This window comes from Balaenoptera borealis (genome assembly GCF_965194805.1).
Source record: "Balaenoptera borealis genome assembly, chromosome: 11".
Lineage (NCBI taxonomy): Eukaryota > Metazoa > Chordata > Mammalia > Artiodactyla > Balaenopteridae > Balaenoptera > Balaenoptera borealis.
In genome coordinates, this window is record NC_138868.1 from 103,564,845 (window position 1) to 103,592,144 (window position 27,300).

Below are 27,300 nucleotides of genomic sequence, written 5' to 3' on the forward strand. Positions count from 1 at the left end.
TCTTTAGCTATACTGCTGACCTTCTTTGAAAGCTTTTCTGCTTAAGGCTTTTGTTTTATTGCCATTTTCTCACCAGATAATCTTTTTCTTGTTGGATTTATACTCTTGACCCCAGAAAAAATATGAAGGTCTCTGTCTTACAGATGGTATCAGAACATTAAATCTGTTGTCATTGACAGTTTGCAAGTAATTAAAATTTATTTTTTGCTTTTTCCTTGTTGAAGAAACTAAATCATGTATGCCTTCTTTGCATGGGGGTTATATGTTTTAACTTAAAGACAGAAGCCATTTTAGCAACATTCTAAAGTAAACATATACCTGCTTTCTGAACCTGGATTGATAATAACCACTTTACCTCACCCAGTTGTTTTAAGAATCAAATGATATGTTTTCATTCATTCACTTAGCAGCTACTTATTGAGCATCTTTTAATTGGTAGACATGATGCTAGATTTAAGAGGTGCAAAAAATGGAAGACATGATCCCACCCTTCAAGGATCTTACTAGATAGATTTCACTGACTAATGGGGAGGCAGATAAATGAATAGGTAATCATAATACCATATATTAAGTATTACAAGACAGTATAGCAAGTGATTAAGAACATGGGGATACATGTGTTGAAGTCCCAGTTCTGCTGCCTACCAGCTCTGTGACTTTGGGAAAGTTACCTTCTGTAAGACCCAGTTTCTTCTCTATAAAACAGGGATAATAATGATATATACCTTAGAAAGTTGCTGTGAGGATTAAATGAGGTAACATAGTAAATGAGCTTAGTATAGAATCTGGCATGTAGTATATGCTCAATAAATGTTAGTTGCCAAATATTTAAGGGAAAAAATAATACCAAGTTTTATATAAGATATTCCAGAGAATGGAAAACAGGGAATACTTCCCAGATAATTATAGAAGACGGTATAACCTTAATACCAACCTGTCATGGGTATTACAAGAAAGCAATGTTACAGACTAATTTCTTTCATCAACATAAATGTAAAAAATCAAGTAAAATATCAGTAAAATAAAATCTTCCTTCTTATGTCATTAGAAGGAAAAAATTACAAGAATGTCTGAGAGCGCGGAGACTGTGTTTCGAACTCAAGTGTGAAAAAGGCCCCCCATGGGGCAGAGCTGTTCAATCACAAAAAAAAGAGAGAAGTCAGTCCCCCAGGAAGCCTCGCTGGGATATAAATTGCCCAGGGCCAGGACATGCGCCAAGGCTGCTGCTGCTGGTGCTGGGTCCATTTTCTCGAGGACAGGGAAGGCTTCCTGGGCTGAGTTGTGAAGGGTTAGAAGAAGTAGTATGAGACAAAATTGGAATTGGATTGGGGAAAAGAGTAGATGGGAATTCTAGGCAAAAAGAATAGCATTGTAAAAGCAGTAACTCATGAAAGAATAGGACACTTCTGAGTTGGATGTGATTGGAGCTAAAGGAATGGCAAGAAGTAAACCTTCAAAATGAGGAAAGATCATAAAGAACTTTGTATGTCATGAGAAGGAATTTGGATTTTATCCTGAAAACAGCCATTTAGAGGCATTGTGAGGAATAGATAAAATGGCTAAGACTAGATGTTAGGGTATTACTGAAGTAATATACTTATACAGAAGATGAAAGGTGAAATTAATTTTTTAAAGGTTACTAAATATTAAGCCCTTACTGCATGTTAAATGCTTTACATAGATTATTGTATCATTTAATTGATATACAGTCCTGCAGGGTAGTGGCGGCCACCATTCATTGAGTGTTTACAATATGCCAGACATACTGTTGGGTGTTTTAGAGGCATTAGCTCATTTGCCTACTTCAATAACCGTATGAGGTAAATTTTATTATTCTTTTTATTTTACAGATGAGAAAATGAGCCCCAGAGAGTTTAAGTAATTTGCCTAAGATTAAGATCACACTTAGCAATGGCAGAACTGGGATTCAATCCCAGATTTATTTGACTCCATCACCTAAGCACTTTGAAGTCTGTAACTTCAATAAGTTATAAGCCAGGGCCAGGAAGGCAGCGAGGAGGAGGCAGTTTTAAGAGCAAAAGAGGTAGAAGTAATAAAATATTGTCAGAGGAGAATTCAAGGATAAGTCCCAGGTTTATGGCTTAGGCCACCAGGTAAATGGGGTACTATGAAACATTTTCCAGGAAGGAGGTGGAGGTGGAGAGGATAAGTTTAGTTTGGGGGCATATTGGATTTGAAGTTCTTAAAGGAAATCCAAGTAGAGTGTCCAGTAGGAAATATTAAGTTATTTTTAGTAATGATTTGAGAAATCACTAAGGAAGAATACTATCAGAATCAAGAAACAGAGACAGAGAAAAAAAGTTGAACAGAAAAACAGGATCAGCAGGCAAAGATTTAGACTGTGCTAGATGAGACCTTAATCACGTTGTACCAAAGAGGAAGATTTCTGTCATCTCCTTGAGAAGTTATTTTTCTAACAGAGCACCTCTTTTTTTTTTTGAATATTATTTTATTGTATTTTTTTATACAGCAGGTTCTTATTAGTTATCTATTTTATACTTCTTAGTGTATATATGTCAATCCCAATCTCCCAGTTCATCCCATCACCACCACCTAACAGAGCACCTCTTTCAACTCCTGAAATAAATCTATTTCTTATTCTTGGATGCAGAATTCCTTTTATTTGATAGTGTTAGTGTTGGCAAATTTCTGTGATTGGTCAAGAAGTATGAATCCATAGAGCCAAAAAGATAGCCCTCGATTTTAGTTCTAGGTCTCTATCTTGGTTTAACTTTGTAAAGGATTAGTGGTGTGACTTTATATGGAAGATAGCTAACAAGAGTTTTTGAGTTGTTGTTGTAATTATAAGAACATATTTTTAATGCAGTTTGCCTGTGATATTACTTTCTTTTCAGGATTCTCTTCAAAATGTAAATATTGACATCTACTTGTTGTTTAGTTATGCAAACACCCAGTGTAGCAAGTTTACAAATCAATTTGCAGTGTTTTGTATTCTTACTCTCTTTTACTGAAAGTCTGACACTGGTTTTAGAATACCTTTTAGCATAACCAGAGAACCAGTATAATTGTATTCACGTCAGTGCCCTGGGAAAAACCGATATGTTGACATGTTGATTTCCAACCTAGTTTAGTTTCTATTGTGTGTCAGCTAAAAGGTATATTTATGCAAGAAGCTTTAAAGACATCCGAGAAGAATAAACTTGTTTATAGAATAATTGTTTATATCAACTTTTTTAGTTGGTTTTTGCCATTTTTTATTTTTATGATCCTTTCTGAAACTACTGTATGGCAGTAGTTCTTAACCTGAGAATCTGACCAAAGCTGCGGGTTCTTTTCCCAGATAAATACCTTTGAGACACTCAAGTGGAATGTCAAATTGGCAGGTAGTTAAGTAGGTTTGAATCTCAGAGGAATGGTCTATGCTGGAACTGTAGCTTAATGAGTTACTGGTAGTGGGTGGTAACTGAAGCAGATGGTATGTGTAAAGTCACCTGGGAAGAAGGCATAGTGTAAGATATGGAGAATGCCTAGATGGTAGTGTATTTCTGCTTATGTACTATGACTTTTTGGAGAGCCCCAAACTATTTTAATATCTAAGATATTTTGCTCCCTTGAATCAATTTTTGCTGCCTTAGGTACAATGTTGCCCCTGTTGAGAATGTAAATGCTAGATGGATTAACCTGTAGGCCACCACTGACCTTAGACTTGTTTTGGTGGAGTGATTGATGGGTCTTAATAAGCCATATTGGCGTGGGAGAGGAGATCAGGAAATAGAGAGAGAAAGCTAGACAACCCTTAAGATGTTTGACTGTGAGGAGAGGAGTAGCTATGGGGGAGAAGGGGGAAAGGGCTGATTCCATCATTTCTAGTAATTGTCCTGTTACCAACATTTGAGAAACAATGCTGACGTGTTTCCTTAGCTCTTAGTTTACTGGTATAGAGAATAAATGGTATAGAGAATTATACCAGTAACTAAGCTGTTCTGTTGTAATTCACTTGGCTCCATTTGTTTCACTATTGAAAACCTCACTTTAATTTCTTATCTACAGAAAAATCTTTTCACATTCGCCTTTTTCACAAGCTAAGGAGTTATTGAACTAATCAAATATGAATGTCCTAAAAACATTTACTTTTTTTTACTGGCTCTCTTTGGAATAAGATCTTTATATAAGACGATCTTTAGCCAAGGGCACCTATGATCTTAGGCTTATCTTTAAACTTTTGTACTCTTTTAATCTCTTCCTTTTATTCTCTTATTTCATGCATTATATTTTAAGAGAGCACAGCGACATGTATTTTAAAGTCAATTTTGGGGAATTCCCTGGTGGTCCAGTGGTTAGGACTCCAAGCTTCCACTGCAGGGGGCACAGGTTCGATCCCTGTTCGGGGGAACTAAGAGCTCTCATAGTTTGCGGCACAGCCAAAAAAAAAAAAAAAAAAGTCAATTGTGAAGAGGTATGTGTCTTGTGGCTCTTCTCCACATTACCTTTCTCACATTCCTAGTACACAACCTTATATGCCTTTAAATCTTGATCCTTGCTAGTTATAAAAACATTATCTCTCTGCCCAAGTGACAATAGTGAGATTTCTTACCTCTGCCCTCTTACAACTTTATATTGCACTTGAGTTTGAATCATACCATAAAAGCTATATTTACGTTCTATACTCTTTGAGGAATACTCAACTTAGACTTACAGTTGTAGCTCAAGAAAGAACAGCAAGTGTGGCAGAACAGTTATAAGAAAATCCTTGTTCAAAGTGGCCTTGTCACTCTGCTAGAGGTGGCCAGAGATTAGCTCTCATAATCTGGATGGACTTAGTTGCACATACAATACAAGTTTCTTGTGCTTTTCCAGTGCCTGATCTTTCAGCCTTTATAAGACAGCTTCCTGGGTTTTAGTATATACCTGTGTTAATCTAAGTAAAAGGAAGCCCATAATTCCCCTGGAGCAAATAACCTGCTACAAATGGATAGAAGCCCAGAATTTTCAGCAGTTCATGCTTTATTGAAGAGGTGTGAGTATGAATTGACCTCACACTACTGTTCAGAAAACAATAGCTCATTTGTTTCAAAGTAATTTTTAGCAACTGACATTATCAGAATATATTTATAAGTTCTAGCCTTGAAGTAATTATATTTCTTAACAAAAGCTCTTAAATTAGGTTTTCTGACAATTTTCTCACTGAGCAACTCATTTCCTCTCTGCAAGTAGGTGGTTTTTTTTGAATAAACATAATTGATATTCAATAAACTACACATATAAAAGTGTAAACTTTGATGTCTTCTCTCATACACACACACACAACGACTATCATAGTCAAGATAGTGAACATATCTATCATCCTCAAAAGTTTCCTCATGCCCTAGGTAGCACCTCTTTCCTGCCCTCCCCAGCTTTTTCCCCAGGCAACCACTGGTTTGCTTTGTGTCACTATAGATTAGTTTGCATTTTCTGGAGTCATACAACATGTACTCTTGGGCCCAGCTCCTTTTATTCAGAGTAATTATTTTGTCCTTGTTGTTATGATACCAAGAGTTTATTCCTTTTTGTTACTGGATAGTATTCCATTGTATGGATATACCACAATTTGTTTATCCATTCATACTTTGATGGACATTTGAGTTGTTTCCAGTTTTTGGCTATTACAAATAAAGCTGCAGTGAACATTCACGTGCAGGTCTTTGGAAATATGTTACCTTTTGTCTTGGGTGAATACCTGAGAGTGGACTGGATCATCATGGTAGGTATATATTTCATTTTTTAAAGAAACTGTCAAAAGGCTTTCCGAAGTAGTTGTACCACTTTATATTACCACCAGCAAGAGTAATATAACTTGTAAGAGTTCAAGTTCCCTTACATCATCACCAACACTTGGTATGGTCAGTCTTTTTCATTTTAGCCATTTGAATAGGTATGTAGTGGCATCTCATTGTGGTTTTAGTTTACATTTCCTGAATGACTAAATATGTTGTACTTTTGGCATCATATTTAAGATATCATTGCCTAACCCAAGGTCACAAAAATTTTCTTTTTTGTTTTCTTCTAGAAAGATTATCATTGTAGGTTTTACATTTAGGTCCGCAATCCAGTTTGAGTTAATTTTCACATATAGTTTGAAGTTTATTTTTTTGTATGTGGATATCCATTTGCTGAAAAGTTATTCTTTCTCCACTGCATTGCTTTTGTGCATTTGTCAAAAATCAGTTGTCCAGCAAACAATAAAAGAGAAGGTTGATGTTGGACTTCATCAAAGTTAAAAACCATCAAGAAAGTGAAAAAACAACTACAGAATGGGAGAAATTATTTGCAAATCATATATCTGATGAGAGACTTGTAGTCAGAATATATAAAAGAACTCTTACAACTCAATAATAAAAAGATAACCCAATTAAAAGGTAGACAAAGGATTTAACTAGACATTTCTCCTAGGAAAATATATAAATGGCTAATAAGCACTTGAAAAGATATGCAACATCATTAGTTATTGGGAAGTGCAAATCAAAACCACAGTGAGATACCACTTCACATGCATAAGAATTGCTCTAATAAAAAAGACAAATTATAACAAGTGCTGATGAGGATGTCTAAAATTTAGAAGTCCCATACATTGTTGGTGGGGAATGTAAAATGGTACAATCACTTTGGAAAACAGTTTAGCAATTTCTCAAAAGGTTAAACATAGAGTTACCATATGACTCAGCAATTCCATTCTTGGGTGTATACCCAAGAGAACTAAAAATGTACGTCCACACACAAACTTACACAAATGTTCATAGCAGCATTATTCAAAATAGCCAGGAAGTGGAAGCATCCCAAATGTCCATAAACTGATGAATAGATAAATAAAATATATAGATACAGATAATATCTATACAGTAGAATATCAGCAACAAAAAGGAATGAAGTACCAGTACATGCTACAACATGGACTTATGCCAAGTGAAAGAAGCCAGTCATGAAAGGCTGCATATTGTATGATCCCATTTATATGAAATGTCAAGAACAGGCAATCTATAGAGACAGAAAAATTAGTGTTTGCCTAGGGCTAAGTGGGAGTGGGTGGAAGGTGACTGTTAATGAGTACAAGGTTTCTTTTGGGGATGATGAAAATGTTCTCAAATTACATTATGGTCATGTGAACTTTATGGTATGCAAATAATATCTCAGTAAAGATGTTAAAAAAAATGAGCTGTCCTTATATGTGTGGGTTTATTTCTGGACTTTCTTTTCTGTTTTCCTGATCTATTTGTCTATCTTTATGCTACTACCATGCTGTTCTGATTGGTATAGTTTTATAATAATGCTTGAAATCAGGTAGTGTTAGCCCTCCAGTTTATTTTTCCCCAGAGTCGCCATGGCTATTTTAGGCCATTTGCATTTCCATATGAATTTTAAAATGTTTGTCAATTTCTACCAAAGAACCTTCTTGGATTTTGAGTGGGATTGTGTTGAATCTCTAGATAATCTGGGGAGAATTGACATCTTAATGATATTGAGTCTTCCAACCCAGGAACATTTATTTAGCTCTCCTTTAATTTTTCTCAGTTACAGTTTTCAGTGTATAGGTCTTTCACATTTTTTGTCAGGTCTATCCTGAAGTATTTCATATTTTTGAAGCTATTGTAAATGGTATTTTTAGAAATTTTCAATTGCTGATTTTGTTGTTGTCGTTGCTAGTATATGGAAATACACAGTTGATTTTGGGGTATGGATCTTTGTACTCACTTATTAATTCATTGGATTTTTTTACATGGTAATCATGTCATCTTTAAACAAAAACGGTTTTACTTCTTCCTTTAAATCTGGATGTCTTTTATTTCTCTGTCTTGCCTGATTTCACTGGCTAGAACCTCCAGAATGTTGAATAGAAGTGATGAGAGTGGACAATCCTGATTTTAGAGAGAAAGCATTTAGTCTTTCACCATCAAGTATGATGTTAGCTATAGTTTTTTCTTAGGTTCCCTTCTCTTCCTAGTTGGTTGAGAATCTTTATCTGGAATGGATGTTGGATTTTGTCAATTTTTTTTTTTCCTCTCTAGCGAGATGATCATAGGTTTTCTTTTCTAGTTTGCTAATATGGTGAATAACATTGTTTGATTTTCGAATGTTAAATCAGTCCTGCATTCCTGGGGTTACACCCCACTTGGTAATAATGTATTATCCTTTTAATGTATTGTTTGAGGGACTTCCCTGATGGTGCAGTGGTTAAGAATCCACCTGCCAAGGCAGGGGACATGGGTTCCACCCCTGGTCTGGGAAGATCCCACATGCCGCGGAACAACTAAGCCCGCGAGCCACAACTACTGAGCCCACGCACCACAACTACTGAAGCCCGCGTGCCTAGAGCCCGTGCTCCTAGAGCCCGTGCTCCGCAACAAGAGAAGCCACCACAATGAGAAGCCCGAGCACCACAACGAAGAGTAGCCTCCGCTTGCGGCAACTAGAGAAAGCCCGCTTGCGGCGACTAGAGAAAGCCCGCGCGCAGCAACAAAGACCCAACGCAGCCAGAAATAAATAAATAAATAAATTTATAATGTATTGTTTGGTAAGATTTGCTAAAAATTTTGTTTAGAATTTACATCTATGTTCTAGGAGATATTGGCTTTTACTTTTCTTGTAATATCTTTGACAGGTTTTGTTTTCAGGGAAATGCTAGCCTCATAGAATGAGCTGGGGAGTATTTGGGAGGAAGAGTTTATGTAGAATTGGCATTATTTCTTCCCTAACTGTTTGGTAGAATTTGCCAGTGACTGTCCCTGTTTCTGGACTTTTCACTGTGGAAATGTTCTTAACAACAGTTTCAACATTGATAGTAGAAATAGGGGTATTCAGGTTATTTTTTTCTTGATGAGGCTTTAGTAGTTTGTTTCAACAAATTTGTCATTTCATCTAGGTTGTCTAATTTATTGGCATAAAATTATTCTTAGTATTCTCCTATTATCCTTTTAATATCTGTAGAATCTGTAGTAGTTTCATTTCTCTTATTTTTTATCTTAAAAATTGTATCTTCTCTCTCTCTTTTTTTTTTCATGATTAGATAAGCTCAAGATTTATCAGTTTTATTGATCTTCTCAAAGTCCTAGTGTTTGGTTTCATTAATTTTTTTAATTCTGTTTTCTAATTCATTGATTTCTGCTTCAATCTCTATTATTTCTTTTCTTCTGCTTACTTTAGATTTAATTTCCTCCTCTTTTTTAAGTTTCTTAAGGTAGAAGATTAGGACATTTACTTGATACCTTCCTTCTTTTCTCAAATAGGCATTTAGTGCTATAAATATCATACTAAATACTCTTTAGCCACATTCAATAAATTCATTTTCATTTGGTTCAAAATACCTTCTAATTTCCCCTTTTTTCTTCTTTGGTCATAGGTTATTTAGCAGTGTGTTATTTAATTTCCAAGTATTTGGAGATCTTTCAAGGATCTTTCTGTTATTGATTTCTAATTTAATTCTATTGTACTATGTATGTCTTGAAGTCTTTTGAATTTACTGACACTTGTTTTATGGCCCAGAATATGATTTATCTTTGTAAATGTTCTAAGTCCAATAACCTTATAATAGAAGAATGTGTATTCTCTTGTTCTATAAATGTGTGTTCTGCTATTCTATAAATGTTGTGGAGTGTTCTATAAATGTCCATTAGGTCAAATTGGTTGATGATGTTGATCAAGTCCATATCTTTGCCATTTTTATGCCTAGTTATTCTATCAATAATTGAGAGAGGGTATTAAAAATCTCTGCCTGTAACTATGGATTTATTGTATCTCCTTGAAGTTCCATCAGTCTTTGTTTCATGTATTTTGAAGCTCTTTTATTAGATACATAACTGTTTGGGATTGTTAGGTCTTCTCAATTATAATTGACTCCATAATTATGAAGTGATCTTTATCTCTGATATTTTGTTTGCTCTGAAATGTACATTGTCTGATACTAATATACCTACTCCAACCTTCTTTTAACTAGTGCTAGCATATCTTTTGTATTTCTTGTATTTTTAATCTATTTGTTTCTTTATATTTAAAGTGCGTTTCTTGTCAGCAGCATGTAGTTGGGTTGTGACTTTTTGTCAGATCTGACAATCTCTTCCTTTTAATTGGGGTGTTTAGATCATTTACTTTTAATGTGATTTTTGGTAGGGTTTGATATAAGTATATTATCTTGCTATTTGTCCCATCTGTTCTTTGTCCTCTTTTTCTCTTTTTATGCCTTCTTTTGAATTACTTTTATAATTTTATATCTATTACATCTCCTTTGATGGCATGTTAACTATGACATTTTTGTTATTTTATTGGTTGTTCTAGGATTTATGTCATACATCTCTAACTTTTCACAGTCTACCTTCAAATGATATTATACTACTTCACATATAGTATAAAAATCTTAATATAAGAATCTTAAAGTAATGTTCTTCCATTTCTCTCTTCCCAACCTTTATGCTATTGTCATACATTTTACTTTTATATATAAAATACATTGTTATTTTTGTTAAAGCAGTCTATTATTATTTAAAGAGATTTAACTAATAAGAAAAATCTTATATATATTACCTAAAGTATCACTTTGCTCATGTCTGAAAGACAACCTTTAACATTTCTTTTAGTTGTGGATACACAGGCATACCTCGTTTTATTGCACTATGTTTTATTGCACTTTGCAGGTATTGCATTTTTTACAAATTGAAGGTATGTGGCAACCCTGTGTTGAGCAGTTCTACTGGTGCCATTTTGCCAATAGCATGAGTTTTTAATTAAGGCATGTACATTGTGTTATTGCACACTTAAAAGACTACAGTGTAGTGTAAACAGAACTTTTATATGCACTGGGAAACCAAAAAATTCATGTGACTTGCTTTATTGCAATATTCCCTTTATTACAGTGGTCTGGAACCAAACCTGCAGTATCTCTGGGTTATGCCTGTACTAGGGATGAATTCTTTCAGTTTTTGTATGTCTAAAAACAACTTTGTTTCATTTTTCCCCCTCCATTTGTTCATTTATATATTTATGTGACATGTCTTTTTTTTTTTGGTGGTATAAAACACATAATGTAAAATTTACCATTGTAACCATTTTCAAGTGTACAGTTCAGTAGTGTTAATAAATAAACATATTCATATTGCTGTGAATGTGGTATGAGGTGATACCTCATTGAGATTTTGGTTTGCATTTTCCTAAAGATTAGTGATATTGAGCATCTTTTCATGTTTGTTGGTCATTTATAGATCATCTTTGGAGAAATGTCTATTCAAGTCCTTTACCCATTTTTAATTGGATTAACTGCTTTTTTGTGTTCCTTTTAATTTTTTGGATTTTTCCCCTGTGGTTTATTTTGGATAATTTCTATCATTATGCTTTCAGATTTCGTTCTGCAGCATTTAATCTGCTGGTAATCCCATCCAGTGTATTTTTTTAATAAAGAATTTATTTTTATAGAGCAGTTTAGATTCACAGCAAATTTGAGAGGAAGGTAGAGCAATTTCCCATATGTACTCCCTGTCCCCTGACATTCAGAGCCTCCGCCATTATCAACATCCCCCGGCCCGGTGTGGTACATTTGTTAACAAGTGATAAGCCTACATTGACACATCATTATCACCCCAAGTTTATAGTTTACATTAGGGATCACTCTTGGTGTTGTACATTTATGGGTTTGGGCAAATGTGTAATGACATGTATCCATCATTATAGTATCACACAGAATAGTTTTACTACTCTAAAAGTCCTTTATGCTCTGCCTTTTCACCCTTCTTTCCCTCCCTCCAACCCCAGCTTCTGGCAACCACTGATCTTTCACTTTCTCCATTGTTTTACTATTTCCAGAATGTCATATGGTTGGAATCATACAGTATGTAGCTTTTTGAGATTGGCTTCTTTCACTTAGTAATATGCATTTATGTGCAATGTCTCTTCATGGCTTGATAGCTCATTTCTTTTTAGTACTGAATAATATTTCATTGTCTGGATGTACAACAGTTTATATATCCATTCACTTACTGAAGGACATCTTGGTTTCTTCCAAGATTTGGCAATTATAAGTAAAGCTACTTTAGGGCTTCCCTGGTGGCACAGTGGTTAAGAATCTTCCTGCCAATGCAAGGGACACAGGTTCGAGCCCTGGCCGGGGAATATCCCACATGCCGCGGAGCCACTAAGCCTGTGTGCCACAACTACTGAGCCTGAGCTCTAGAGCCTGCAAGCCACAGCTACTGAGCCCATGTGCCACAACTACTGAAGCCTGCGCACCTAGAGCCCGTGCTCTGCAACAGGAGAAGCCACGACAATGAGAAGCCCGCACGCTGCAACGAAGAGTAGCCCCCGCTCACTGCAAGTAGAGACAGCCCGTGCACAGCAACAAAGACCCAACACAGCCATAAATAAATAAATAAATAAATAAATAAATAAAATAAATAAAGCTACTTTAATCATCCATGTGCAGGTTTTGCGTGGGTATAAGTTTTCAACTCCTTTGAGTAAATACCAAGGAGTATGATTGCTGGATTATATGGTATTGGATTTTGTCAAATGCTTTTTCTGTATCTATTTATAGGATCTTGTGATTTTTCTTATTTAGCTTATTGACGTGATCTATTACATTAATTGATTTTTTTCATGTTGAACCAGGCTTGCTTTCTTGGCATAAATTCCACTTGGTTGTGGAATGTAATATATGTACACCATTGGATTTGACTTGCTAGTATTTTTGAGGATTTCTGCCTCTTGTTCATGAGAGATATTAGTTGTAGTTTTCTTGTAATATCTTTGTCAGGTTTTGGTATTAGAGTAATGCTGACCTCATAGAATGAGTTAAGAAATATTCTTTCTGTTTCTGCCCACTGAAAGAGATTGAAGAGATTTGGTATAATTTCTTCCTTAATTGTTCGGTGAACCCATCTGGGCCTAGTGCTTTCTGTTTTGGAAGGTCACCTATTATTAATTCCATTTCTTTAATATATAAGCTTATTCTCAAATGTATTTTTCATCTCAGAAATTGTAGTTTTCATCTCAAGAAGTTGATTTCAGCCTTTTTTATGTCTAAACTTTTTGAACATATAGGATATAGTTGTACTATCTGTTTTAATGTCCTTCTGTGCTAATTCTAATTACTGTCCATTCTAGGTTGATTTTGATTGATTGATTATTCTCTTCATTATGAGTTGTGTTTTCCTGCCTCTTTGCATCTTATCTTTGATTAGATGTCCAACATTGTGAATTTACCTTGTTGGTTACTGGATATCTTTGTATTCTTATAAATTTTCCTGAGCTTTGTTTTGGGATGCAGTTAAGTTACTTTGGGGCTTTGCTGTTACAATGTTGGGTGTGTCTGGAGCAGTGCTCAGTCTAGGACTAATCATTATTTCCCACCACTGAGGTAAACTCTTTCTGAAAACTTTACCCAATGTCCTGTGCATTATGAGTTTTTCAAGTCTTGACTGGTGGGAACAGGCTCTATTCTGTGCTCTGTGTGAGCACAGGACACTGTTCCCTGTTATTCTTTCGGATGGTTCTGTCCCTGGCCCCAAATCATTTCCTCACGTACATGCACAGTGCTCTGCTGTGTAGTAGAAGGAGACCCTCTGCAGATCTCTAGGGTCCTCTCTCTGAGCAGCTCTCTCTCCCTGGTTTTCTGTCTTAGGAGCTCTAGTTGCTTTTGTGTCCCTGGACTTTGAGCTTCATCTCCTCAACTCAGGGAGTCTCCCAGGCTCCACCTCAACTCCCTGTGCTGCTGCCTTGAAACTTCTGAGGCAGTAAGCTTGGGCACTTGTAGGGCTCACTTCATTTGTCTTCCATCTGTCAAGGATCACTGTCTTTTGCTGCCTAATATCTAGTGTCTTGAAAACCATTGTTTTCTTGTATTTGGTCTGGTTGATTTCTGGGTTGATTTGTTTATTTATCTATTTGGTTGTTTAAGGTGGAAGGGCAAGCCCAGTCCCTATTACTCCGTTTTAGCCAGAAGCAGAAGCCCTGTCTACTTGTAGTTTTAACCTGAGAAAGTTCTTGTATTAGAATTCTTACAGGAAAACTCTTTTAGTAGTAACCATTGGTCATTTCCATTCAAGAGGCTATGTGTATACATGAACTACGGGATAAACTCAAATCAGCCAGCAGGAGTTTTTGAGGCTTTTCTAGGGGTGTTAAACTGATTTCCTGACTTCCCTGTTTCTGGGAATTTCTTGAGTTATTTGGATCTAGAAGCTAATTCTAAATAATGATTTTACGAAATTCCTAACCACGTTATGATTTTATTCTCAGAATTAAGAAAAAGAAAGAGCAGCAACGTTATGCTGAAGAGCAGAGGGTATTAAGAATGAACTTTCGTGAAGAGCCATATTCAGGGGAGAAGATGAGTGAGATACTAGCCCAGCTACAACTTGAGGAAGTAAAAGGAGCCAGAGAAAAACAACAGAAAGAAAAGGAATACCAAAGGTACTTTGAAAAGTTCTGTGTGAAATTTTGGCTCTAGAGGAAACGTGTTAGGAAGTCAGTGTTCTCATTTTCCTTAAAAAAGAGATGACTGTGTCTTCTCATACTTTTGGGAGTACAGAACTTCATCAAATTTCTTGATTGCCTAATACCTCTCTGGAATAGCACTACATTTTTCCTAGTGCTGCTTCCCAGGACAAAGAGGAAGAGTTGAGGCACAGAGATATGAAATAGTTTAACAGTTTAAAGCTGGTAGTAAAATAAGGACTCACACTCATTCTCTTCCTAGTGGTTCACTTTGCCTGGTCATACTGTATTTTTATAGATATGTAGAAGCTTTAAAAGCCCAGATCCAGGAGAAAATGCAGCTGTATAATATTACTTTACCTCCACTATGCTGCTGTGGTCCTGATTTTTGGGATGCTCATCCTGATACCTGTGCCAACAATTGTATTTTCTATAAAAACCACAAAGGTAAGTCTCTTAAAGGAATGGTTGGGGCCTGGTGGCAGTTAAGAAAACAACAACAGTAAAAGTAGTGATTGTAGTAATTTAGCATTTATTGACTAAGGGCTTAGTATATATCAGAGACTATTCTACCCCCTTTACAAAACAACTGAGGCAATAAAAATAATTATAGTGAATTATATTTCTCTTTGAGATCTGTTATCTTCTTGTCTCCATTTATGCTGGGGAAATATTTCTAGCTCACTCCACAGTAGTGAGACTAGGGTTTCAGGTCCTCCTGTAAATGAAGAATATTAGAGCTTGCCTCTTACGGCCATCTAAGTTAGGTCTTATCTAACATAGACTTATTATTTATATTCACATATATATATTATTTATAATGTGTAGATATCCACATTAGACTTTCAGTTCTGCTAAGGATCACTGAGGGAAATGAGGACCAATATAAACTCTATCTTTATCAGGGATCCCAGCTAGAGAAGATGAGTCATTCCTGCTGAGACTAATATTTCTGTTTCCTGTCCATTCTTAAATATATTGATTTACATACTGTAGAGATTATATAGGCTTCATACACACACTGAAAGTACTGCAAGTATTTGTATTCCTGTTGCCCTGTGATATGAGTTTCTTATCAGTCCTGTGAGTTATATTTTAAAAACACAAATCTGATCGTGCCATTCCCCTATCATCAAACCTGTAGGACTTACCATTACAGTACAAAATACATGTCATATTTGGCATATTTTCTCTCTGGCTCCAGGCAACCCTCTAGCCTTATCGAACTTGCTACTGCCAGGACATGCCACATTTTTTTATACCTTTGCACCCCACACACTCATTTCTTTGCCTAGAATGCCTTCTTTCCTTTACTTTTATTAATCCTTCAAGACCATCTTAAATGTTACCACTTCTGGAAATCTTTTCCATCCTCTCCTAGTTTTTCTTTCATTCCAAACTTCATTCTGTGATGACATTTTGTATATGCCTCTGGTCTGGAAATATTACACTGCAATTTAATTTTTGTGTCCATCCTCTCCCTTATCTTTTGTTTCTATAATCACAGAGTACTTGGCGTGTGGTAAGTACTCAGTAAATATTTATTCAGTGAATGGGTTAAAGTTAATTCCTGTGAGACTGGGCAGAGAAACAGTACTAATAGAAAAAGGTTGGGAGAATTGTTTAGAATCTGACTTCATTCACCACTGTGCAAATCTTTATTTGCAGCATATACCCGGGCACTACATTCAGTCATCAATTCCTGTGATATCCCTGAAGGGAACTCAACTCTTCGAGTCGCCATTCATAATTTTGCTTCTGCACACAGACGGACTTTGAAAAATCTGTAATAAGAATCTGAAATCAACTGTTAGTATTTCAACCTTCACTTAAAGTCAACCCTGAGAGATTATTTATGAAAAGATGTTAAAGTTTATAAGATGTGTAATCTGAAAAGAAAGACTGTCCCACATAATAACAGCTATCACTATAATTAGATCATGACCATTGTTTCACTCTGCTTGGCACCAAGATTGAAAGTTGGCTTCCAAACTTGTCTCTTTGCTGTAAACCACATGGAGCATGTTGCTTTAAAAATGATCAGTCAGACTGGTAAGGTTTCTCTCACTTTGCTCTGCTCTGATTAGAAGAGATTATTAGAAATCTTTGTGATTATCTCATTTATTGTCTTTCTGTATCTGTACTTTGAGTCTTCTATATCTGTACTTTGAGTCTATATCTGTACTTTGAGTCTTGACAAAATTGAAAATGTCTGGATGAAGCAGAAGAGAAGGTGATAAAATGAGTTTCTGAGCCTCAGTGGCCATCTGTTTTGCTGTTAACTTTTCTAGTTGTGTATAACAATTAGAGATGAGAACAATCTGAATTTGATGTATGTTTTTTTTTTCTCAAAAATTTTTCTCTCCTGTTTTTTAATTTATTCCCTCTTTCCCCATTCAGTGACAATGGACATAGGACTTTTAAATTTTATAATTTTTATTGCAAAAAAGAGAAAGGCAAATAAACTCTCTGTCTTTTGGGCATCTTTTATGTGAAATAATTGTGAGTGACATTTCAAAAAGTGAATCTGAAGTCAAAGTGAATAAAGCAAATCATAAGTCTAATAATGGACTTATGATTTAAACTTATTAAAAAAATATTCTACCTTAAACTTATTAAAAATATTATTAAAATATATAAACTTATTTTATATTAATATTAATTTATAAACTTATTTATATTAATATATAAACTTATTATATATTATAAGTTTATATTATTAAAAATATAAACTTATTAAAAATATTCTACCTTAAACTTATTAAAAAAAATTCTACCTTATTTCCCTATCTTTAAAAAAATCTGGTGAATGCCATACCTACAGAGCAGATGAAATAAAAATTGCTATAGTTAGTATGAATTTGTTATTTCTTCACAGTGTTTCTTTTTTTTTTTTTTTTTTTTAAAGATTTATTGATTGATTGATTGATTACTATGTTGGGTCTTCGTTTCTGTGCTAGGGCTTCCTGTCGTTGCGGCAAGCGGGGGCTACTCTTCATCGCGGTGCGCGGACCTCTCACTATTGTGGCCTCTTTTTGTTGCGGAGCACAGGCTCCAGACGCGCAGGCTCAGTAGTTGTGGCTCACGGGCCTAGTTGCTCCGCGGCATGTGGGATCTTCCCAGACCAGGGCGCGAACCCGTGTCCCCTGCATTGGCAGGCAGATTCTCAACCACTGCGCCACCAGGCAAGCCCCCACAGTGTTTCTTGACACAAAATATGAAAAGGTTTAATATTGTGAATTAAAGATAGGTACTGACATTTTCTTTTTCCTACGTCTTCTAATGGTCAGTGTTTAAAAAGCACTTAAGTTATGTCTCAAAAAACACCTAAATATCTAGCCAGGTCATTGCAAATAAGAGTCAGAATTACCCATGTGACAAGATTGACTGGTTATTTAACCAGATTAATTATTCAGTTCAGTCAAAATCCTTATGTAACTATATCCTTGATTTAGCCTTTCTGAGTTGTATTTTTTAACAGCTTCATTGAGACATAATTCATATACCATTTGATTCACCCACTTGAAATGTACAATTCAGTGGTTTTTAGTATATTCTAGGGTTGTACAACTGTCCCCACTAACAAATTTTAGAACACTTTTGTCATTCTAAAGAGATGCCCCTGTGATCCAGCAATCCCACTTCTGGGTGTATATCCAAAATAATTGAAAGCAGGATCTTCAACAGATATCTGCACACCCATGTTCATAATGGCATTATTCACAATAGCCAAGAGGTGGAAGCAACCTAAGTTTCCAACAGCAGATGAATGAATAAACAAAATGTGGTATATACGTACAGTGGAATACTATTCAGCCCTAAAAAGGAAAGAAATCCTGTCACGTACTATAACATGGATTAGCCTTAAGGACATGATGGTAAGTGAAGTAAGCCAGAAACAAAAAGACAAATACTGTGTGATTCCACTCATATGAGGAACCTAGAGTAGTCAAATTCATGGAGACAGAAAGTGGAGTGATGGTTACCAGGGTCTGGGAGGAGGGGGAAATTGGAAGTTGATTAATGAGTAGAGTTTCAGTTTTGCAAGATGAAAAAGTTCTAGAGGTCTGTTTCACAACAATGTGAATATACTTAACACTACTAAACAGTATACTTAAAAATGGTTACAATGGTAAATTTTAGATTATGTGTGGGTTTTTTTTTTTACCACAATTAAACTTTTTTTTAAATATAGAAAAGAAAAATCCCATACCCATTAGCTGTTGTTTCCCATTCCCCTGGCAATCACCAGCCCACTTTCTGTCTCTACAGATTTGTCTATTTTGGACTTTTCATATGAATGGAATTTTATAATATATAGTCTTTTGTGACTGGAATCTTTAGTATAATGTTTTTCAGATTTGTGCATGTTGTAGTATGTATCAGTACTTCATTGCTTTTATTGCTGAATAATATTCTACTCTATGGATGTACTGCATTTTATTTACCCATTTATCAATTGATGAACATTTGGGCTGTTTCTACTAATTAGCTATTATGAATAAGGCTGCTATGAACATTTGTTTTACAAGTTTTTCTGTGGACATACGTTTTCATTTCTCTTGGGTGTATACCTAGGAGGGGATTTGCTGGGTCATATGGTAGCTCTACGTTGAACATTTTGAGGAACTGCAAACTGTTTTACAGAGTGGCTGCACCATTTTACATTCCCACCAACTGTGTATAAGGGTTCAGATGTCTTCACATCCTCCAACCCTTGTCCTTATCTGTCTCTTTAATTATGGTCATCCTACTGGGTATGAAGTGGTATCTCGTGGATTTGATTTGCATTTTCCTGATGGCTAATGATGTTGAGCATCTTTTCATGTGCTTATTAGCCCCTTGTATATCCTTTTTGGAGAGCTGTCTTTTCAGATCCTTTGCCATTTTGTAATTGCGTTATTTATCTTTTGATGATTGAGTTATGAGAGTTGTTAATATATTCTCCATAAGGTCCATTATTAGACTTATGATTTGCAAATATTTCCTGTTGTTCTGGAGATTGTCTTTTCACTTTCTTGATGGTTTCCTTTGCAGGACAAAAGTTTTTAATTTTGAGGAAGTCCAATTCATCTACTTTTTCTTTTGTTGCTTTAGCCATTACATAATCCAAGGTCACAAAGATTTACTCCTGTGTGTTCTTCTAAGAGTTTTATAGTTTTAGCTCTTACACCAAGGTCTATGATCTATTTTGAGTTAATATTTGTATATAGTGTTAGATAGGGGTCTAACCTCATTCTTTTGCATGAGGATATCTAGTTGTCCCAGCATCATTTATTCAAAAAACTATTATTTGCCCCACTGAATTGATGTGACACTGTTGTCAAAAATCAATGGACCATTGGGACTTCCCTGGTGGTCCAGTGGTAAAGAATCCGCCTTCCAATGCAGGGGACGCGGGTTTGATCCCTTGTCGGGGAACTAAGATCCCACATGCCTCAGGGCAGCTAAACCCGCAAACCACAACTACTGAGCTCGCACCCTAGAGAGCCCATGTGCCACAAACTGCAGAGCCCACGTGCTCTGGAGCCCACACACCGCAACTAGAGAGAAGCCCTTGCACCGCAACGAAAGATCCCACATGTCACAACAAAGATCCTGTGTGCCGCAACTAAGACCTGATGCAGCCAAAAAAAAAAAAAAAAAAAAGTTGGACCATTAATGTTAGGGTTTATTTCTGAACTCTCAGTTCTATTCCATTAATCTATATGTTTATCCTTAAACCAATACATTCTGTCTTGATTATTGTGGCTTTGTAGTAAGTTACGAAATTGAGAGGCATGAGTTCTCCAACTTTGTTCTTCTTTTTCAAGATTGTTTTGCTATACTGAGTCCCTTGCATTTTTTATATAAATTTTAAGATCACCTTCCTGCAAAAAAGCCAGCTGAGATTTTGATAAGGATCGCGTTGAATCTATAGGTCAATTTGGGAGCTATTGCCATCTGATCCATGAACATGGGATGTCTTTCCACTCATTTAAGTCTTTAATTTCTTTCAACAATGTTTTGTAATTTTCAGAGCATAAAATGTGTACTTTTTTGTTAAATTTATTCCAAAGTATTTTATTCTTCTTGATGCTATTTTCAATGGATTATTTCCTTAATTTTATTTTCAGATTGTTCGTCACAAATGTATAGAAATACAATTGATTTTTTTTTTTAATTTTGTTTATTTATTTATTTATGGCTGTGTTGGGTCTTCGTTTCTGTGCGAGGGCTTTCTCCAGTTGCGGCAAGCGGGGGCCACTCTTCATCACGGTGCGCGGGCCTCTCACTGTCGCAGCCTCTCTTGTTGCGGAGCACGGGCTCCAGATGCGCAGGCTCAGTAATTGTGGCTCACGGGCCTAGTTGCTCTGCGGCATGTGGGATCTTCCCAGGCCAGGGCTCAAACCCGTGTCCCTTGCATTGGCAGGCAGATTCTCAACCACTGCGCCACCAGGGAAGCCCTACAATTGATTTTTGTATATCAATCTTGTATCCTGTAACCTTCCTGAATTAATTTTTTATGCCTAATAGTTTTTTAGGGCATTCCTTAGGATTTTTCATCTATAAGATTTTCTCATTTGGAAATAGAGACAGTTTTACTTCTTTTCCAATCTGGATGCCTTTGATTTCTTTTTCTTGCCTAATTGCCCTGGATAGATCATCCAGTACAATGTTGAATAGGAATGATGACATCCTTGTCCTGTTCCTGATCTTAGGGGGAAAGCATTTAGTCTTTCACTAGTATGTGGGATGTTAGCTGTGCATTTTTCTTGGATAGGTTTTATTAGTTTAAGGAAGTTCCCTTCTATTACTAGTTTGTTGAGTGTTTTTATCATGAAAAGTTGTTGGGTTTTGTCAAATGCTTTTTTTGCATCTATTCAGATTATCATGTATTTTTGTCATTTTTTCTATTAATAAGATGTATTATATTAATTGATTTTCAGATGTTAAAGTTTTTCACTCCTAGGATAAGTTGTATTGGTTTTTATTTGTTTCTTTGGTGTCGTCCAACATGTTTTGATTGTTTGTTTGTTTTTTCTGCTGGTTTTGTTCTACTTTTTTAGTTTGGTTATCTGATATAGGTGAATTGACTTGTCTGACATCAAGTTAATGGAAGAATGGTGAAGGGATTAGGTCTTACACAGGACCAGGGAAATTTCAAGTCTTCTTCCTCTAGGTTAAGTCTATGAATATAAATCTCACCTGAGAATGAGTATGCTTTTGTATTGTAGTTTGGTTATGTGTAGACAGTATCTAAAGATTTATTTTTGTGGGGTTAGAGAATGCTGGGATAACCAGCAGCTACCAAGGAGGAAGCCTGAGTCTCATGACCCTTAGTGATGATAGTGCGGTGAATCCTGTTTGAATTGGATGAATGTGCTTTGGAAAGGAGCCTGGACTCTAAGAGTTTGCCTGAATTTACACGTTTCTGAAGTCATGGTTGGGAGGACAAATTCTACAAGTTTTCTAAATTAGCAGGGACTAATAAGGAAGAAGAGGCCTGAAGATAAGATTGAGCCTAAATGAGATAGATTTTGATTTCAGGGCGGGGGGGTGAGGGACAGGATTAAATTTGGGCCCACTATTTCAAATAAGGAAGGTGACAGACATTTCAAGTGAAAAACGATGGATTAAGAATGAACACTTTCCTAGATAACTGTTTCTTTTTTTTACTCTCTTCAAAGTTCCTATAGGTTTTCCCTCACACTCACTCTCAGTTGGTGACGATGCTTTCTGTATCACTGAAAAAACAAGCAGTCCAAAGGGAACTTCCCTGAGCTCCCACCGTCATACCTACCTACCTACCTGTGTGTGTTAATTCCTGTTAATATGGATGAGCTGTTCGCTCTTCTGTCTTAGGCCTACTCTGACTACTGGCTGGATCCAGTTCCCTTGTACCTACGAAAGGACATTGCCTCTGCATTTCTTCCCCTTCTCTTCTGCATCATAATTTTTCCTTGACTACTAGAGTGTTCCTATCAGTATATAAACTTGCTGTAATTTCTCCCGTCTTGAAAACTAACCAAGAAAAAAAGAAAGGAGAGAGAGAGAAAGAAAAAGAAAGCCACCTGCTGCCTTTCTTTACCCCACATTCTCCTTCATGTACCACCAACCTTCTCTGCTTCTCTTTATAACAAAACTCCTTGCGTGTCTATACTTCCTGTTCCTGTTTTTCTCATCACATTCACTCTTGAATACATTCTAGTAAGACTGTTTGCCTTTACCTCTCCAATGAAAGTGCTCTTTTCAAAGTCATCCATGACATCCACATTGCTAAATCCAATGGTCATTCTCAGACTTTATCTGGACCTGGCATCAGAATTAAACACAATTGATCACTCTGTTTTTTTGAGGTACCTTACACATGGCTCCCACAACCCCAAAGCTTTTGAGAGTATCCCAGGGCTCAGTCCCTGGGCTTCTTTTGTATCTACACTTGCTCTTTCGGTGATCTGTTTTAGTCTTGTGGCTCTAAATATTACCTATATACTGATAACTCCCACATTTATATATCTGGTGCAGACCTCTCCCTGAAAATGCAAACTTTTAACCCTAACTGCCTACTTGACATTTCCACATCATTGGTTTCCCTCAATTTGCTCTTTCTATAGTCTCCCCCGTATCAGTTAATAGTAATTCCATTTGTCTAGTTACTGAGGCCAAGAACCTTGAAGAAATCATTGACTTTCCTCTTTTTCTCTCTTTCATCTTTCATCACTTCATCAGCAAATCCTGTCAACTCTACCTGCAAAATATATTTCCAGTTCACATTACTTCTACTGCGAGATGCCTGGTCCAAACCACCATCATCTCTCTCATAGATTATTTTAAGAGTTCCTAAGTAATCTCTTCTTGCACCTGTGTACTTTCTCAATACAGCAGCCAAATTTAACACATCTAAAACCAAACCTTCTGATCTCCACCCTCTGCACACACACGCATTCTCTCTCTCTCACACACATGCACACATCCCAAACTATAAAAACATCTGTTTCTTCCTGCAGTCTTCTCCATTCTCAGCAGATGACAACACCATCCTTCTAGTTGTTCTGGCCAAAAAAACATGGAGGCAACCTTCACTCTTGTCTTTCTTATACAGCCCACATCCAATCCTTGTTGGCTCTACCTTGAAGATATATTTAAAATACAGCTATTTTTTCCATGTCTGCCCTACTACAACTCTGTTCTAAGTCATCATCATGTCTCACCCGAGTTATTGCAGTAGCCTCCTGGTTGGTTCTGTTTCTCTATTTGCCCACTATAGACTTTTCTTAGCACCACCTAAGTTCTTAGCACTTAGGACCACTTAGCAGTCCTTTCAAAAAAGTGAGATCATGTCTCTCCTCTGCTCAAAGTCTCCTTTGGCTATCATTTCCTTCAGGAAAAGCCGGAGTCCTTACAGTGTCATACAAGACCCTGTAAAATCTGGTCCCAGTTACTGCTGAGACTTTATCACCCACTACTTTCCTCCTTGCTTGTTCTGCTGGACCGCGTTGACCTTGTATTTCGATGGACGTTCCAGGGACTCTTCTTTTTCATTAGCTCTCTCTGCCTGGAGACATTTGTCCCTCAGATAATGTTTGGCTCACTTTATTACCTCCGTCAAGCCTTCATTCAAGTGTATCAGAAGTAGAGGGCCTTCCCTGACCACCCTGTTTTAAAATGTGACCCTCCTACCCACCCCCATGCTTAGGTGCTCCGTCTCCCCTTCCCCTGCATTATTTTTCTTCATGATACTTACAGCTGTATGGCATACTATATATTTTACTTAATGTTTCTTTTCTTTCCCCACTAGATTGTATACTCCATGAGCACAAGGATTTTTGTCTGTTTTTGTTCAGTGCTCTATCTGGCATGTAATAAGCTCTCAGAAAATACTTGTTAAATAGATACACAGATTTGAATTTTTAAAATTCCAAATGCTTCTACATGATTAGTAGTTTTACCTAATGTTTTCGATCTTTAAAGGTCCTTAGACATCATTTTACTTTGTTTTTCATTCTTTAATTGTGACTGTGATTTGAGACAAATAATTTCTCTGGGCTACAGTTTTCTCTTTCTGTAAAGTAAGAGAGTTATACTAAGGGACCTTCAATCTCCCCAGTGGCTCTGACGTTCTATGAATGTATTAATTATGTTTTACACCTTTGACCTCACCAGTTTTCCATTTCATTCACTCTTCATGCTGAGTTGTGGACTCGTGGTACATTTTACTTGTACCTGATGCGGTAGCGTCAGACAAGTTCATTCTCTTCAGCTCTGATTCCAACCCTGATCTTGTCGGAGTAGATGCGAGTTCAGTAGGTCACAACGGAATAGGAGAGCAGGGCAGGAGGATATAGGAAAGTATGGGTGTGTGTCCAGCAAGAGGGCCACGATCCCAGAAGAGCTCAGCTGTGCTATTCCCCAGAGGCAACTTTATCAACTTACAGAATTCATGCCGAAAGAAGGAATATACATGTGATAGAGGCAATTCCAGGATTACGGTAGTAGCAGAGGATATTCATGTACTAGTTTTCGTGCAGTAACAATCACAAAGCTGGCACGTGATGTATTTTCCTAGGCAGTTCTACCTAAAACGCCTTGCTCTAATTGCTTTGATTTAATGAACTCTGTGGCTTCTCCCTGGCATTGTTCCAGTGTATTACTGGTAATTGTCCAATATTACTTACCCTTAGTTTTTAGCCCTTTTATGATGGGCAGGAATGAGATTGTCAATAACTTTATTGACTACCCACTGGGTGCAGAGGCTAGAAATGGCTGCCTTCACATCTTCCAACAATTTAAGGTATGATAGGTAGCAGGTATTACTTTTCTGTGTTTACTTACTTAGATTCCGGTTTTGGAAGCAAAATATTCCTTTAGTTTCACTTTAAGTGTAGTGAGCATAGTTTGCTTTGTGTCCCATCTTGGGCATTTTTCCATGCTTCTCCGAAAAGAAGACTTGGCAGATTGGATATATTATAGAGAGAGATAAAAGCAAACGTTCTCCTGGCATGCTAGGCCCCTTCCAATGGGCAAAAGACTTTGAATATGCTGACTTTGGTTTTTAAAGCTCTCTTAAGGTAGAAATGAATGGTCCATGTCTGGTCTTGCTCTCAGTATTACTGACCACTATTAGAGGGGTGTGCCGAAGAGAAGTCAAATCAATTCCTTTTGATTAAGACAGTTTGGTGTTGTACTTACTGCACGAGTCATCATCCTTTCCAGGCCCCAAGATGAGATCACCCTTGGTAAACATTTTACTCAATTCTTGTCTTAGGTTCCTCCCCCTGCCTCAAAACATCTACGGAAATCATTATACGGAATCCACTGTGTATAATAAATTAACTTCTCTCCAGTTCACTTGAAACCAAGTCCCCCTAAAACCGAGTTCCCCTGCCGAGTTTGTGATTAACCTCTTTATCTAGAACTTGATTCCCTTTCTGGTCCTGCCCCTGGTCCCCTCACGATTGAGGAGTATCAAAGAAAAGAGGGGATTGAAAGTGAGCAGCACCCTGTGGGGTCCTGCCGGGTACAAAAGTCCCTCTGTGTCCCCCATTTCTTGTTTGTAGGAAAAGGCTTTAGTCTCCTAAGGCTTCCCTGAGTTCCAATGAGCAGACTCAAGCAGTTGCTAATTAGGGAAGTGAGGGAAGGCAGAAACAAAGGAAAAGCAGTCAAGAAACAATAGTTCAGCAATAAAACAGAGTCTGAGTTCCTCCTCAAGGGATACATGTTACAACCTGACACATGTTTTTGAGTTGTTCTGCAGGAGCTAAGGCCGCCCTCCCACCCATGGGGACTAAATGCTGAACACGAGCACGTAGACCCCAGACTGGTTGGAACCAGAAGGTTGATGATAAAGATTCCTGAAACATCACCCTTTTACCTTACACACCAATCAGAAGAAAGTCCATGAGCTGATCACGCACCCTGCAACCTCCACCCCTGATGCTGCCTTGAAAACCCTTCCCTGAAAGCCATCAGGGAATTCAGGTCTTTTGAGCACGAGCCGCGCCATACTCCTTGCTTTGCACCCTACAAATAAACGCTGTGATTTCCTTCATCACAACCCAGTGGTAGTAAATTGGCTCTGCTGCACGGCAGGCAAGTAAGACCCAAGTTCAATTCAGTTACACACTTAGAACGGTACCAGCTCTGTACCATATGACATTTGATGATGTAAATGATGACATTTACATTTGATTTGCATTTGGGTATTTGATTTTATTCATTGTTCCATCCTACTCTGAGCCTTCTTACCACTAAAGCCAGATTTTTTTTTTTTTTTAAGGTGGAGAATCAAGGAAACAGGGTTTGCCTAGCTGCCAAATGGATGGGTGTGTTGTTTAAATTATAGATTAGCACGTCTCCTTTATTGCTCAGCCAGTGGGTGAAATGATGCCTATCTTCGAGTCCTTCCTGGCTTAAAACTGTAGGTACCCTCACCTGACAGGTTCAGCTACAGGAGGAACATGTCTTACCCTGTTTTCCCAGGTGGACTCTGTGTTTTCTCTAAGGAGTTCAAAGCAATTGCTACAGAGCTGAGCAACACATCTTTTCCTGTCACTATTGGGACTTTATATCCTACGCATGAAACCTGACTGACTGTCATACAGCTCGGTCTTTTAGGGTTCAGCCTCAGGAGCCTTTTTCCACATAAGGTAACTCCTTGTTCTTCCCTTACTAGTGACTTGGCTCAGGGATGGTAGATGAGGGCCTTTCTCCCTGTGACTCCTGCTCTGTAAAAAACAAACAACAAAAACAAAAGCAACAACAAAAGACAAAAACCCGGAAACAGAGCTGGGAGTGGGAGGGGAAACCACATAGACATAAGGCAAGAAACAGGCTGAGACTGAAATTAACAATGGAAGATCAAGGGAAAAGAGAGTTTGAAGTAGA

General features: G+C 37.0%; 1 protein-coding gene across 6 annotated transcripts in view; it reads left to right on the plus strand.

The window, feature by feature from the left end:
- Positions 1-16,759, plus strand: part of CCDC15 (coiled-coil domain containing 15) — a 53,857-nt gene extending 37,098 nt beyond the window's left edge. For 5 of the 6 annotated variants that reach the window (XM_082341005.1, XM_082341007.1, XM_082341006.1 and 2 more), the window contains 3 exons: positions 14,236-14,409; positions 14,732-14,880; positions 16,102-16,759. In XM_082341005.1, coding sequence (XP_082197131.1) covers positions 14,236-14,409; positions 14,732-14,880; positions 16,102-16,223 — 445 coding nt within the window. In that variant the 3' untranslated portion in view covers positions 16,224-16,759. The remainder of the gene's footprint in view (positions 1-14,235; positions 14,410-14,731; positions 14,881-16,101) is intronic. The other variant, XM_082341009.1, reaches the window with a different exon arrangement.
- Positions 16,760-27,300: the final 10,541 nt, after the last annotated feature.